This window comes from Eumetopias jubatus, unplaced genomic scaffold, assembly GCF_037043125.1.
Source record: "Eumetopias jubatus isolate StellerSeaLion01/CBP00866 unplaced genomic scaffold, mEumJub1_p1.0 scaffold_9, whole genome shotgun sequence".
NCBI classification, from domain to species: Eukaryota; Metazoa; Chordata; class Mammalia; order Carnivora; family Otariidae; genus Eumetopias; species Eumetopias jubatus.
Genome location: NW_028274815.1, coordinates 77,852,387 through 77,868,524, shown reverse-complemented (window position 1 = coordinate 77,868,524; position 16,138 = coordinate 77,852,387). Strand labels below are relative to the sequence as shown.

General features: G+C 40.0%; 1 protein-coding gene across 1 annotated transcript in view; it reads right to left on the bottom strand.

Annotated features, from left to right (window-relative positions):
- The window catches only part of VWA3B (von Willebrand factor A domain containing 3B), a 224,257-nt gene that overhangs the window by 32,112 nt on the left and 176,007 nt on the right, over nt 1-16,138 (bottom strand). The window contains exons 21-22 of the mRNA XM_088026217.1: nt 12,966-13,016; nt 6,674-6,878 (exon numbers count right to left, since the gene is read on the bottom strand). Of these exons, the coding sequence (XP_087882343.1) occupies nt 6,674-6,878; nt 12,966-13,016 (256 nt within the window). The remainder of the gene's footprint in view (nt 1-6,673; nt 6,879-12,965; nt 13,017-16,138) is intronic.

Here is a 16,138-nt window from a genome sequence, read left to right as displayed (position 1 = left end):
TCCCGATGTTTTCCAATCCAGATGGTCTCTCTCCTTCTCTCATTCTCCCAGTTCCACCTCACCCAGCCTCTCACCTATATCTTCCCCAACACTCTTTCTTCTGGATAGTTTTTCACGGAGTGGTTCACTCAATGCACCATCCCTAAAGACTGTGGATTCCACATTTTTTACCAGTCACAACTTGGAGAAATAACCATGTGTGGCCAGCTGTATAGATAAATTTCTAAGATCTCTTTTAGGGTTGCTTACAGATGCTTCACAAGATCTTCTGTCTCCAAATTTTCCAAGGCAGTCAAGGTTATAAGTGTGGAGAACCTGTTGGGTCTTTCTGGGCCTGGGTCCTAAGGGATTTGCTCTGGAGAATAATCCTAAGGAAATGTTGTAGGATAGCATGGCTGGGCTGCCTAGACCAGGCTCCCAGGGAGAACTATGGAAGGTTAATTATAATTCAGATGCCCAGTGGTGATTTTCACCATAGCGCAGCTCTGATTGGCCAATGATGGTGAAATTTGCAATCATGGCAATAAGAGGGGTGTAAGCCGAGGGAGTTTTCAAGGGGAATTTAAAATTTCAGACTTCAGATTTTTCCTTTCATTATGTGGTCAGTGAGCCAAGCACCTGTCTCTAGGGATACCACAAAACTAGTGGGTAATTGGAAATAGGGTAAGCAATTCTTCAGTCAAGCACAGAATGCGACCATGGTGGGCAGAGCAGGTGGGATGATGGTTCTCTGCTCAGGTTTGATCCTGAGGCCAGCAAAGACTGTCAGTCAAAGCCTGAGTGGAAAAAGCAAGGTAGAAGCTAGCTTAACACCAACATATGCAGCCACTTCTCCCCACATCTGATCCTCACCAACAGAAAAATCACAAAGCTGTCCCAAACTCAGGAACCAGTGGGGTGACTACATATCAGAGAACCAAAGACATCCAAACTCCATAACACATCCTGGTGCGGACCAAGTGGACCAAAGTGACCACTGGCCACTCCCTTCTGACTGTGTGTGGGCATTTCCAATTGGATCCCCATTCCTAACAAACTTTAATCACCTTTTGCTACATGTTATCAATAAACTCTAGTGGACCTTAATAAATAAGAGATGGTTTCTTGCTCTTCAATTTATAATCACTGATCAAAATCTTTGGCCTTTGCTAAAAGAATTTATAATCAGACTATATTTATATACGAATCAGTAAAAATGACTTTCATCTGTGAAGAATTTTTACCCTAGGTTCTCACAAGCCCTTGTAATCGTGAGCTTTGGTCCCAACCAATATTTTTCACAATAGGAGATCGAGACCTATTAGTGGGCCATGAAGTCAAACCAACGGGGCATGGCAGAAATAGAATTAAAATATTTCATAATACATCATACATGGTGAGGAGAAGTATCATTTTAAGAAAATAATACACAAAATATCCCATTGCGGAGGGCCATGCCAAGAGCGGAAAGAACTCTGAAGATAAGATGCCAAGTAAGAGTACGCCCCACCCTGACATACAATTCATTACCTGTGGATAACTGTCCTGGGCACATGGACGCTTCCCGGAACAGGCAGTGGGGGCTTTGCCTACCCTGTGTAGGGACAGGGCAGTGAAGGAAAACCTTAGTCCCTGACCAAGAACGGGGCAGCAGTGGACCCATCGATACCATTACACACACTAAATGTCTTCTCTCACTCTGGCTCATGCCTCAAGTTTCTCACCATCTCTTTCTCCTTTCCTTCCCTATGAAGATCTTGAAACCAAATCTTCACTTCCTATACTTATTTTCTTCAGTTCTACCCACTCTTCCACCCACTGCAAACTGGCTTCTGCTCCCACAATTTTACTGAAATTATTCTCACTAAGATCACTAATGATCTTCTTGCCAAATCAAATGGCTTGGAGACATCCTTCTGTATGACTTTTCAAAATTCCTCAGTAAAAACTTTAACAATGGATATAGCAATAGTGGGTAGTACATGTTGAGTGCATTTACTGTTGAGACCTTAGCGTTGCACACTGCCCTACCTAAACTCTGTGTATTATCTTACAACCACCTTTAGGTAGGTGCTTTTTCTATTTTAAAGATGAGGAAACTAGGCTTAGGGGGTCTATGTAAGGCCACAGAGCTAGAAATTTGCTGCAGTGAGACCATACTCAGGACTGTGACTCCAGATCCAAGGTTCTGCCCCCCTCTCCCTGGGCTCTCGCATCATGCATTCTACCCTGAACCTCCTGCTCCTCTAACTTTCCTGTATCCATCCCTTCCACTGTCTCTTCTTCTCTCAGCACCTCAAATGACCTCCAAACTATCTCCTTAACTCAGACTTCTCTCCTAAGCTACAAACATGTGGCCTTTCTCACCTGGATACCCCGTGGATACCTAAGAATCAAAAGGACCTAAAGTGAATTACCTTTCCCTGAAAATATGGTCTTCCTCTTATTATACCTCTTCCTCTTGCTCATTCTTTCATTTATTCATTCAAATACTTATGAGTATTGGTACCTACAAGGTACCAAGCACTATTCTAGACGCTGGGAGTACCTAGCATACAACGGACCAAGTCCCAGCCTCATTCTAGTAGGGAAGACAGATCATAAACACATACATAATGTCAAGTGAAATGTGTTGTGAAGAAAACAAAAATGTGGTCAGGGGTTAGAGAATGACAGGGTGTTTAGATGGGCTGGCCAGGGAACATCTGTGTCCCTGAGGAGCAGAGGTGATACGACGGAAGGGTTAACGGTGCCTGTTTCCCCCGTGTTCAAGACAAAGTTTTGGGGTATCCTTAGCTTTGCCTTCTGGCTCACCCCACACATTCACTTTCTACCAGTTCATATCTCTTTTCTCTATTTCCTCCTCACTGTTCTGGCTTGGCTCAAGGACTCAAAACCGCTCAACAGAGTGTTGCACCTGGTTTGGGTCTTTCCCTTCTACACTGGGCCTCATCATGCTGCCAAAACATAAATCTGTTAATGTCTTCCACTTGCTGAAAATCCTTCCCTGGGTTTCCATTTCCAACAGGCATGAGTCTGTGATCCAGGGAGAGAATTCCAAGTCCCTCGTATTCTGCTGCCAACTTCCTTTCCTGCCTTGTCTCCTGCCATATCCCTGGGGAACATGCCATGTTCATCCCACCTCCCTGCCTCTGCATAGGCCATTTCTTTCACTCAGAACATTTCTCACACCCCAACCCTCAAATCCTACACATCATTCTAGACCAAACTTAACTATCCCCTCTTTGAAGCCTCCCCCAACTCTCCAGTTCACTTTTCCCCATCTTCCAGTTGGTCTGTGGGTGTGCCTCTGTTGTCACATTTATAATTCTCTGCTAGAAGGATCTGGGTTTCATTCATTCAATACATATTTGTCTAGTGTCCACCGTGGGCCAGCTGCCATTCTCAGGGCTATAGATACAGCTACAAATAAGGCCAAACAAGGTCTCAGCTCTCATGGAGCTTACATTCTGTTCCAGTACATCTTCACCAGGCTGGGCCCGTGTCTTCAATGCAGTTAACAAAGCCCATTTTGTGTCCAATGTATATTATCACCTTGGGAGACACCAAGTAGAGAGAAAAGAATGAGACAGGCTCTTCATGTGCCAAGCACACGATCTGACCTGTGATCGGAAATGAACAGGTACTTTTTCATAAAGAAATGATGGAAAGTATTTTTATTCCCACTTTCTGGGTAAGAGAATTAAAAAAGAGAACAATTCATTCATATCTCATGGGCAATGAACTTTTGAGTCCCAGGATTCCAGACAAATCCAAGTAGAACACATTATCTTTATTCTAAATCACCAGAGGCTTCTTTTTACTCCATCTCAGCAACACTTCCCATTTTTAAATTTAATATAAAGTATAGAAAAAAAGTAATGCTAGCAGAATCTGCTGTTAGGCACTGTCTCTACAGTTAAGCGTGGGAAAGTCCATCATTTGGGACTTGTACTGGTCTTTCTCCCTGACTAGAATAAGGGTGGGTGTGGTTGTGTGATTAGGTACTTTTAGTGCCTAGAATAGTGCTTGGCACCTTGTGGGAACTCATAAATATGTCAATGAGGGGCGCCTGGGTGGCTCAGTTGTTAAGCATCTGCCTTCGGCTCAGGTCATGATTCCAGGTCCTGGGATCGAGCCCCGCACTGAGCTCCCTGCTCGGGGGGAAGCCTGCTTCTCCCTCTCCCACTCCCACTGCTTGTATTCCCTCTCTCGCTGTGTCTCTCTCTCTGTCAAATAAATAAGTAAAATCTTTTAAAAAAAATGAAAAAATGAAAGAACAGAGGAGAAGAGGGATGATGAAAAGAAGAGCAGATTTTCAGGGACAGGGAGTTAATTCACTTATCTTCTTGATTCTTGGGTGCCCACAGGGCATCCAGTGAGGAGGGCCAATAGATAGCCACATATTTGGAGTCATCAGATGGTGCCTCCCAAGGGAAAACTAAACAATTATTTGGGGAAGTCACTTTGTTTGAGTAACAATTAATCGCCATAAGATGCTTTGTGATAAGATTTTTGCATTCTGCACAAAAGACATCACTTTCTACAATGGAGGGGGAAAGTGCGATTTGTAGGAAAAAATAAAATTAAAGAAAAACAAAACAAAACAAAAAAACAGAACCAAAGAATCCAGAGCAGCAAATACAGAGTTTAAAACCAAGCAAAGCCAATATCACTTAGCAAAGACTGAAACCAAAAGAGATGAATCTCAAAGGTCAGTTCTTTGGGTATATTTTTTAGTGAACATATACTGAATATACCAAAATTACAAAGAATTCAGTAATATTTCAAGTGATCTATTCCATGTCTATACAAACTCACACAGTCAGAAAGGGGGTGCTATATTTGCAATAACTATTTAGAATCCCAAAATATTCATGCCCTTTGAAGCAAGGATTCTACTTCTAAGAATCTGTCCTAACAAACTAAACCAAATGCACCACAGAAGTCATTAATACACGTGAAAGAGAAGAAAACTGAAAAAAATATCCCAAATGTCTAACATTCACTGAAGAATTAAATAAATCAGGGTATAGTACACACCATGAAGTATTATATAACCACCAAAAAATCAAACTGAAGATTCGGAAAAAATAGAGAAAGTATATGAGATATATCAAATAAAAAAGCAGAATATGACATTTTTCTAAAGAAGACATACAGATGGCCAATAGACACATAAAAAGATGCTCAATATCACTAATCATGAGGGAAATATAAACCAAAACCACAAGGACATATCATCTCACACCAGTGAGAATGTTAGAATCAAAAAGACGTGACATAGCAAGTGTTGGCAAGAGTGTGGAGAAAAAGGATCTCTCATGAACTGTTAATGGGAACGTAAATTGATGTAGCTACTGTGGAAAGCAGTATGGAGGTTCCTCAAAAAATTAAAAATAGAACTACCATATGATCTTTACTCAAATAAAACAAAAACACTCATTCAAAAAGATATACACACCTCTATGTTTATTACAGTATTACTTACAGTAGCCAAGATACAGAAGCAAACCAACTGTCCATTGATAGATGAACGGATAAAGAAGACCTGGTATGTACGTACACACACACACAGTGGAATATTACTCAGCCATAAAAAAGAATGAGATCTCGCCATCTGTGACAATATGGATGGACCAAGAGGGTACTATGCTAAGTGAAGTAAGTCAGACAGAGAAAGACAGACCCCATATGATTTCACTTGTATGTGGCATCTAAAAAAACAACAAGTGAGCAAACAAACAAAAAGAAGCGGAAACAGACCCATAAATACAGAGGACAAATTGGTGGTTGCCATTAAGGAGGGGGTGGGGGAACGGGCAGAAGGGGTGGAGGGGAGTGGGAGGTACAGGTTTCCGGTTAGGGACTGAGTGAGTCCCAGGGATGAAGCGTACGGCACGGGGAATATGTGGCATTGTACTGTGCTGTAATAGTGTCGTGTGCTGACAGACAGTAGCTACACTGTGGTGAGCACAGCAGAACTTATTAAATTACTATGTTGGTACACTTGAAGCTTATGTAACATCATGTATCAGCTACACTGCAGTCAAAGAAAAATGCAGAATATTAAAATGATTATGGAGACTGCTTCTATGTAAAAAATTTACTCAAGGAGGAAATGAAAGCTAAAAGTAAGTGATCCAAAGTGGTAATAATAAGGCAGTCAGATTATAATATATATATTTTTTGAAAAGTGTGTCTTATTAGTAATAATTTCTAACACTTATGGGGGGGCTTTTCCATATGAAGTACTGTAAAAAGTCATTTTACTATCATAATAACCCTATAAAGCAGATATTACTAATATTCCTATTTTACAGATAAAAGACCCTTAGATTTAGAGAAATGGAGTAACTGGCCAGGATAATACAGGGATTACGTGGCAGATCTGAGGCTAGACCCTGGTCTGGCTCATATCAAAGCCCAGGCCTTTAATCACTATATTATACTTCTGTTTAGTTTTGTTTTTTAATTAAAAGTGTATTGTTTATAAAAAAGAAGGCCATAGTAAAACCAAATGGCATTTCCTTTCTGTTGAAAAGAAGTCCTGACGCTTTACCTGGGTTGGCTCTAACTCTTTTAGAAATCCATGTGGAGGGGGTGGGAAAGGGAGAAGGAAGGCCAACGCAGGGATGGCAATGACTTGGGACAGGAAGGAGGGAGGACATAGAGACACCTCCATGGCACCCACCTCTCCTTGTGACTTGCTCACATGATTCTCCTTCTTGGCAGCCTCCTGGAGTTCCATGGCCTGTTGGATATACATTTTTCCAGCTAGGATTTCATTTTCCAGCATCGACAGCTCTTTCAACGAAATGGGCCAATTCAACCGTTCTAATGCCCTGTTTAAAACTGCCTTGTTTTCCAAGTACTGCATGGGCTTATATGCATCTAATCTAAAAAGAAAAAAAAGGAGGACAAAAAACAAAGAAAGTGATCATAATAGAAAAAACACGGAAAGATGATTTTTCAGTAAAACCTCCCTTGAGAACCATCTCTCAGACAGACGTCAGGTGTCAGTTGACAGAATCAAAGGCATACCCTCTGGTCCATCAGGACTGTGGTAGCTTACATTAAAAATAACCATATCTGTGAATTATGGTAGACATTCTTCCCTATTACATAATTTAATTATCTAATTTTGAAGAAGTTCGATATAGCTTTTTTTTTTTTTCAATTTTTTGGGCATATTTGGAACCAATTCCTTTCTCACTAGGTCTAACATTTGGCAGGAACAAAAATGAGCTCCAGAGAGATTTCACACACTATGCCCAGTAGTAACTGGGAAACAGAGCAAAGCAAAGAGAAGGGAAGCAAAACAAACGCCAAATATTTGCCTCAGGGCAGTAATTCTTCTACCAGCTCATTCTAGCTATTTTGATCTCCTCTCCTCCTTCTATAAGCCTAAATAGGCCTAAACTTTCTGGCTTCATTGTTTTGGTACACAAAGAACAGAAGGCAAACTTTCTATGAGCTGATGAACCCAGGCTGTGAGACTCAAGCGGAAGCCAGGGTCATGTGATGGCCCAGGTCCTGGATACTACTTGCAGTCCAGCTACTGCTACACCAGACACTCCTGGAGGGGAAGAGAAAGAAAGGGAAGGAGGAAGGAGGAAGAAAGAAAGAGAGAGAGGGAGAGAAAGAGAGAAGAGGGCATTTCATAATTATTCTCTTACTGCTGAAAGGATCACTTTCTTTAGATTCAGGGTGTTGGAAGAGTACAGTTTAAACCCAGCACAACCACAGGACTCAATCCACAAGCAGACCTGTCAATAACAGCAAAAATTTTTACTAAAAAAAAAATCTAAATTGGAGTGATGTCAGCAAGATGGTGGACTAAGAAACCCCAGGCTCCCATTCCTCCCTAGGGGATGCTGACTCATCAATATATGGACCAAATTTCCTTTGTGAAAATTCCTGAAACCAGTTAAGAGGTCGCAGCACTCCAGATGAACACAAAACCAAGAAGAATAGTGGATTAAAGTGGATAGTAAAGGCTGTTGCATTTTGCCAGGCCTAGTCCCCCTGCTTCCCTTGGATAGTGCAGTGCAATTAGGAGAAAGGAGAAAAGAAAAGAGGAACATGCATCCAACATTCTGGCTTTTCGGGGGGCTTCCCAAGAGGCTGGTTTCCATCTCATGTGACTCAGAGCACTGATAGGAACGGTGAGATACTCTGGATACCATGTTAGGTGTAGCTAATAAAAAGAGGACTTCCATGGCTTGTTACAGCACCAGAGACACTGCAATACCAAAAATAGACATCAGGGGGAGCAAGAGATTACGGGCTCCTGAGAAGGAAGGGGGCAAACCTCTTTAACTGAGAAATTACACACACAAGCCTGGAGAAGGCACACCCCAGAAAAGGTTTGAAAGATCCCCAGAATCCGTAGCTCCGATGATTGGTGAAGGTTGTTCCCTGTAAGAAGCTAGTCTGTAAAGACTGGGAGACATAACTGTTTCTTTCAAACACTCAAATCTCCACTAAAGATTCTAGGGCATACAAAAAAAAAAAACAGGGAAAGGTGGCCCCATCAAAGGAACAAAATAAGTCTCCAAAAATCTTTCCTAAAGAAATGGGAAATCTCTGAATGACCTGACAAAGAACTCAAAATAACTGTCCTAAGGATGTTCAGTGAGCTCAAGGAGAACACAGACAACTACATAAAATCAGGAAAATGTTGCATGAACAAAACAGAGAGTATCAATAAAAATACAGAAACTATGAAAAAGAACCAAACAAATTCTGGATCCGAAGAATATAGTAACTATGAAATGAAAAATTCACTAGAGAGGTTTAAAAGAAGACTTGTTAAAGCAGAAGAAAAAAAATCAGCAAATTATTACTACTTTAAGTCATAAACTGTTCCGAGACACAAAGAAGGATATTATATAATGATAAAAGGGTCAATCCACAAGGAAGAGATGACAATTATAAATATATATGCACCCAATGTCAGAGCTCCCAAATATATGACATAAACATTGACGGAAATGAAGGGAGAAATAATAAAAATAGGAGATTTCAATCCCCATTTTCAACTATTGATAGAAAAACCAGATAGCTGGCCAATAAGGAAAGAGTACTTGAACAATAACATAGGCTAACTGGACCTAACAGATATATATACAGAACACACCACAAGCCAACAGCAGGATACATATTCCTTGTATGTACATATAAAATATTCCCTAGGACAGAGCACACGTTAAGCCATGAAACAAGTGCTAAAAGTTTTCAAAATCGAAATCATTAAAAAAAATCTTCTCTAATCATAATGGGACAAAATTAGAAATCAATAGCCAACGGAAAACCGGAAAATCTAGAAACATGTGGAAATTAAACACCATACTCTTAAGCAGCCAACAGGTGAAAGAAGAAATCACAAGGAGATTAGAAAATATCTTGGGATACATGAAAACAAAAAACACAAAATAACAAAATGTATGAAATACTATAAAAGCAGTACTAGGAGAAAAATTTATTAAAAATGCTTACATCAAAAAAGAAGAATAATCTCAAATCAATAACCTAACTATATACCCAAAGGAACTAGAAAAAAGAAGAACTAAATCCAAAGTTAGTAGAAGGAAGGAAATAATAAAGATAAGAGCAGAAACAAGTAAAATACAGCACAGAAAAACAATAGAAAAAAACAGTGAAACTAAGACTTGACTTTTGGAAAGAACAACAAAACTGATAAATGCTCAGCTAGATTAACTGAAAAAGACAGAAGACTCACATAACCAGAATCAGAAAGGAAAAAGGGGACATTATAACTAATGTCACAGAAATAAAAGGGATTATGAGAGACTACTATGATCAGTTATACACCAACAAATTGGGTAACCTGGAAGGAATGGATACATTCCTAGAAACATACAGTCAGCTAAGACTGAATCATGAAGAAATAAAAAAATCTTAAACAGACCTATAGTTAGAAAGGAGATAGAATCCGTAAGCAAATACCTCCTAACAAATATAAGCCCAGCACCAAATGGCTTCAGGAGAGAATTCTACCAAGCATTTCAACAATTAACACCAATCATCCTCAAATATTTCCAAAAATTGCAGAGGAGGGTACATTTCCAGACTCATTCTATGAGGCCAGCCTTTCCCCATACCAAAGCCAGACAAAAATACAACAAGAAAACTACAGACCAATATCCCTTATGAACATTGATGCAAAAATCCTCAACAACATACTAGCAAACCAAATTTAACAGCACATTAAAAAAATTACACACCATTAACAGTGAGATTTATTCCTGGAATTCAAGGATGGTTCAACATATAAAAATCGATGTGCTACATCACATTAACAGAATGAAGGAAAAAAACCCTCTTGGTCATCTCAAGTGATGCAAAAAAATCATTTCACAAAATTCAACACCCTTTCATGAAAAAAAAAAAACACTCAACAAACCAGAAATAGAAGGAAACTACTTCAACATAAGAAAGGCATCATATGAAAAGCCCACAGCTGACATCATCCTCAACAGTGAGAAACTGGAAGCTTTTCCTCACAGATCAGGAACAAGGCAAGGATGTCCATGCTCACTGTTTTGTTTTTTTTTTTTTCAGCAAAGTAATGAAGGTCCTATCCAGAGAAACTGGCAAGACAAAGAAATAAATACAGCCAAACTGGAAAGAAGTAAAATTACATCTGTTCACAGATGGCATGATTTTATATGTAGAAAACCCTAAAGATTCCATAAAAATACTGTTAGAACTAATAAATTCAACAAAGTAGCAAAATATCAACACAGAAAAATCAGTTGCAATTCTATGCACTAATAATGCACAATCCAAAAAGGAGATTAATACAACAATCCCATTTACAATAGCATCAAAAAGGATAAAGTACTTAGGAATAAAATTAACCAAGGATGTAAAAGACTTGTATACTATAAACTATAAAATGTTGCTGAAAAAAATTTAAAAAGATGCAAATAAATGGGAAAGACATCCTGTGTTTATGGATTCAAAGACTTAATAGTTAAAATATCCATACCATCCAAAGTAACCTACAAATTCAATGCAATCCCTGTCAAAATCTCAATGGCATGTTTTGCAGAAACAGAAAAAATCATCTTGATTCATGAAACCTCAAGGGACTCCAAATAGCCAAAACAATCTTGAAAAAGAACAAAGTTGAGGCCTCACATGCTACAATAATCAAAAGGCTGTGGTACTGACATAAAGACAAACATGATCAGTGGAACAGAATAGAGAGCTCAGAAATAAACTCTTATGTATGTATATGGTCAAATGATCTTCATCAAAGGTGCCAAGATCTCACCGTGGAGGAAAGGACAGTCTCTTCAACAAATGGTTCTGGGAAAACTGGATATCCACAGGCAAAAGAATGAAGTTGGACCCTTAACTTATACCATATATAAAAATTAACTCAAAACAAAATGGATTAAAGACCTAAACAGAAGACCAAAAACTATAAAACTCCTAGAAGAAAATATAGGGGGAAAGCTTCATGACATTGGATTTGGCAATGCTTTCTTGGATATGACCCTAGAAGCACAGACACAAATGCAAACACAGACAGATGGGACTGCATCAAACTTAAAAGGAGAGGAAGAAAAGGGGAGTATGTCAGAGGGGGAGACGAACCATGAGAGACGATGGACTCTGAAAAACAAACTGAGGGTTCTAGAGGGGAGGAGGGTAGGGGGATGGGTTAGCCTGGTGATGGGTATTGAGGAGGGCACGTTCTGCATGGAGCACTGGGTGTTATGAACAAACAATGAATCATGGAACACTGCACCAAAAACTAATGATGTAATATATGGTGATTAACATAACAATAAAAAAATTAAAAAATTAAAAAATAAAAAAATAAACGGGGGGGAAACAGAGGGTACTCACCAGGGGATAACAATGTTTATTTTTCCAAATAAAAGTATTAGAAAACAAAACAAAACAAAACAAAAAAAAAAGACTATGCATCCGAGGAACTATCAAGGGAGTGTGAAGGCACCTTTAGAGTGAGAGAAAGTTTCTGAAAATCATCTGATAAGTGGTTAAAATCCAGAATATATAAAGAACTCCTATATTTCAACAACAACAACAACAACAACAAAATAACCCAATTAAAAAATGAGTGAAGAACTTGAATAAACATTTCTCCAAAGAAGATGTATTCATGGCCAATAAGCATGGGAAAGGATGTTTAACATTATTGATCATTAAGAAAAATGCAAATAAAACCACAAGGAGATATCATTTCATACCCACTAGGCCACCAGGATGGCTTTAGTTATTTAAAAAAAAAAAAAAAAGTAAAATAACAAGCATTAGCAAGAATGTGGAGAAACAAGAACCCTCGTACCTTGCTGGTAGGAATATAAAATGGTGCAGTTGCTCTGAAAAAGTCTGGTGGTTCCTCAAAAAGTTAAACATAGAATAACCCTGTGGTTCAGCAAATCCACACCTAGGTATGTTCCCAAGAGAAATGAAAACATATGTCCACACAGAAACTTCTACATGAATGTCTATGACAGCATTGTTCTCAGTAGGCCCAAGGTAGAAACAACCCAAATATCCACCAATGGAAGAACGGATAAACAAGCTGGTATGTACACACAATGGATCCCTCCTGAGGCATAAAAAAGATACTTATGTATGCTACAACTTGAAAACATTAAGTTTTTACAAAAAGGGAGTAAAAGAAGCCAGACACAAAATGTCACATATCATATGATTCCTTTCATATGATGTACTCAGAAGAGGAAAGTACAGAGAGACAGAAAGCAGACTAGTAGTTCCCAGAGCGGGAGAGAGGTGTGGGGAAGGATTACTTAATGGGTACAAGGTGTTTTTTCTGAGGAGATAAGGTTTCGAAACTAGAGGGAGGTGGTGGTTTGCACAATATTTTGAATAAATAACAGAACTGTACACTTTAAAAGTTAATTGTAGGTTATGTGAATTTCACCAAGATAAAACAAAGTGAAGAGAAACTGGCTTACTTTTCTTTTTCCTCTTGAGATAATGCTCGCCAAACAATTTTATTCAAGCGCCTATTTAAAAAAAACAATAATCACTTAGTAGCAGTAGTTCATTTCACGGCAAAAGGCTGATCCCACGCTCTGAAGGGCACTGCAGGCAGATCCCGAGCCAAGGGACACCCACACTGGACCATGTCACTGCCATTTGCTTAAAGATACTGGATAGGAGTATCTGCCTCCCTCGGCATCCCTGTGGAAACCTCATGGCTTTGTAGCAATCGTGTTAAATATTAAAGGAGGGCACAACTCTCAGCTCAGTCAGGTAAAACCCAGGCTAAGAAATGAAAGTAAACAAAATGGTTGTCATTTTCTCTGCCTGAAGTCTCTAAACACTCACTGATTTTCTTCCTATGGGAAAGTATAACCGTGCCTTAGTTTACCTTCTAGAGACATTCTTCTAGACCTGTATTTTCAAAGGAAAAGGTATGAAGAGGGTCATAAATAACAGGACCAGGACACATTTTAGAGATCAACGAGCCTGACTTGCTTGTTTTCCAAGACCTTGGCAAACAAGGTCACTGAGAGGGGCAAACAGGTGAAGTGCCTTGCTCACCCATCACAGCTTGGTGGCGGTGGCAGCGCCGAGACTTTCTGAAGGTCATCACTGAACATGTTTGTGGAGAGAGAGGAAAGGAGGGGGCTGAAGCCAGTGGTTTCTATGGGGTAGACGCAGCTCCTTTTCTTGTTATGAATCAGTGATGCTTCTAGCCGGGGTGCCGGCCCCATCCTGTTCCCCCATTCTGTACCACTACATCATTACCCAAAGCAGGCTTCCTGGGGTGCAGGGCACAGAACACTGGTTCCGGGGGACTGGGAGCTGGTGTTCCATGAAAAAAACAAGCTTCAATAAAATGAGTTGGGAGAATACTGCCCCTCTCCAGGAGGCATTCTCTAACCACTGGACCTAGCATCAGTGGCACAGGGCTCTGAGAACACTTTGCGGGTGTTACCCTGCCTGACCTCCCTTCCTGAGCCTGGTGAGAGACCATGGCAAGGGGGTCTGGCATGCGGTGAAGAGCATAGGCTCTGGAGCCAGACTGCCTGGGTCCAAAGCTAAGTTGGCTTCTCCACTTATTAGCTGTGAGACTTTGGGCCAGCAGCCAACTTCTCTGTAGAATGTGGATAATAATGGTACCTCCCTCCTAGAGTTGCCATGAGGGCTCAGTGAACCAGTGTGTGCGAACCTGTCTGACACGGGTGAATGCTCTGTACGTGATACAAACAGTTGGGAAGCAGGCAATAAGCCAGCTCAGTGCTTCTGTCTCACTTGGAGGCTCTGAGTTCCTTGGGGCCTATTTGGAAATTGGGTTATTTTTAATTATGTGGTTCATGTATCAATAAGCAGGGCTCCTAAGACCTGTTTAAAGGATTCGTAGGATGCATTTTTGGCTTGTGTGTATATGCGTCTCTGAAAACAAAAACAAAAATACAACTTCATTTAAAAATCCCCTTAAACCTAAACCTTGAAAGTAGAGGCAATATATAGTAGGGAGGCTGGGAGTGAGGCCAAGGGCTTTGGAGCCATATGGCTCTGGGTTCAAATCTCAGTGCCTCTACTTTGCTGCTGTGTGATCCTGTGTTATATAACTTTTTGAAACTCTGTTTTCTTATCGCTGAAACAAGGATAACACCACCTACCTTGGTGCTGGGAGGATTGAGATGTACATATAAAGTGACCAGGAATAACTCAGTGTTTATTCCCTCCAGGTTCTGAAGATGGGCGAGGCTTGGAAACTGAGAAACCTTAGTGAATGTGGGTCCAATTAGCTGGCACACAGGCCGCTAATTTTAATTCAATCTTTTAGAAAATACTTTTCTAAGAGCACACTTACATAACCTCTGTTATTCCCCCTTTTTCCCATCTATACTGAGAAACTTCAAAGCACAGAGGGCAGAAAAAGTAGGTGGGTGTGAACTGAGGGCAGCCGAGTGTCGATCCCAGCTCCAGTGACCAGCCAGGTGACAGTGGGAAAGCCACGAAGGGTGTGGGATGAGGGCCATCCCTGTGGGATGCCGAGAGGCTGTGGGACGTGAGGGCCTCTCTGAGGCTGGTCCACCCCTTGATTCAAGGATTTTACCAACCATAGCTTTCTTCTTCTTTTTGTTTTAGGAGAGTGAAATTTGGTTGAGGGGTTGTATTCACTAGCTCTCTACACCTCTAGTTGACAAATCTACTTGTGCCAAGAATTGCCAGAATTTGCAAAGCAACTCGTAATGAATGATGCTTCAGAAATCTAACCGGCAGGCAGAGCATTTTGGAGATCATGCGCAGAGGTTACTAAGGATGGCCCCACAGCCAGGTTAGAACTGATGCTTCTCCTCTGAATCTGAGGGCTGCAACCTTGACCTTACACTCAAAATCAAAATGAGCTGCAGACAAATGACCCCAGAAGCCAGCCAGCCCTGCCAACCCTCACTCAAAGTTTATACTCAGATACACAAAGCCAAAACTGCTATCTCGAGTCATAAAATATTGAAACAGAAGGACTCCCACACACAGCCAGTAAGTGTGACCAACATAGCTAGTTTATGTCACTATTTTGGCCAAAGGGCTGTGAGCTTCCCAACTGTCTGGTCATCGCTAACCATACAAATTCAGGGTTATATTTGGCTTACCTGATGTTATATTGAGGACGGAGTGGGAGTAAACCCAGTTTCATTAATTACTTTTCATAGTATGTGTATCTTTAGAAACGTGGACCAAGATGGAAAAGGGAATTGACACTTATACCAACAAAATTCTTAAATACTATTGAATGCAAAAGATCAGGAAATTTTGTTCTGTATAATACTAATGTTAATATTAATATTATTAGGTAATAATATTAAATATTCATTTAATATAAACATCACATTAATATCATATATTAAGTCAATGATATTGAATTTTAAATAATACTAATCATATTAAAATTAATATTACTATTAATAATAGCAATATGCATTTCTCTAAGGGTCCTAAAAGGCTTTTCCATATTCACTTATTGGAAGTAAGAAGTGAGCCAAATCACTATGTCTGTGTTTTGGTTTTGCTGTTAGGGAAGGAAGGATCCCTGTTTTTAGAAAGGGAAAGGGTTAATGTAGGGGAGAAGAGCTGTGTGACTATTATACTGTATGCATTTATTGTTATTTTA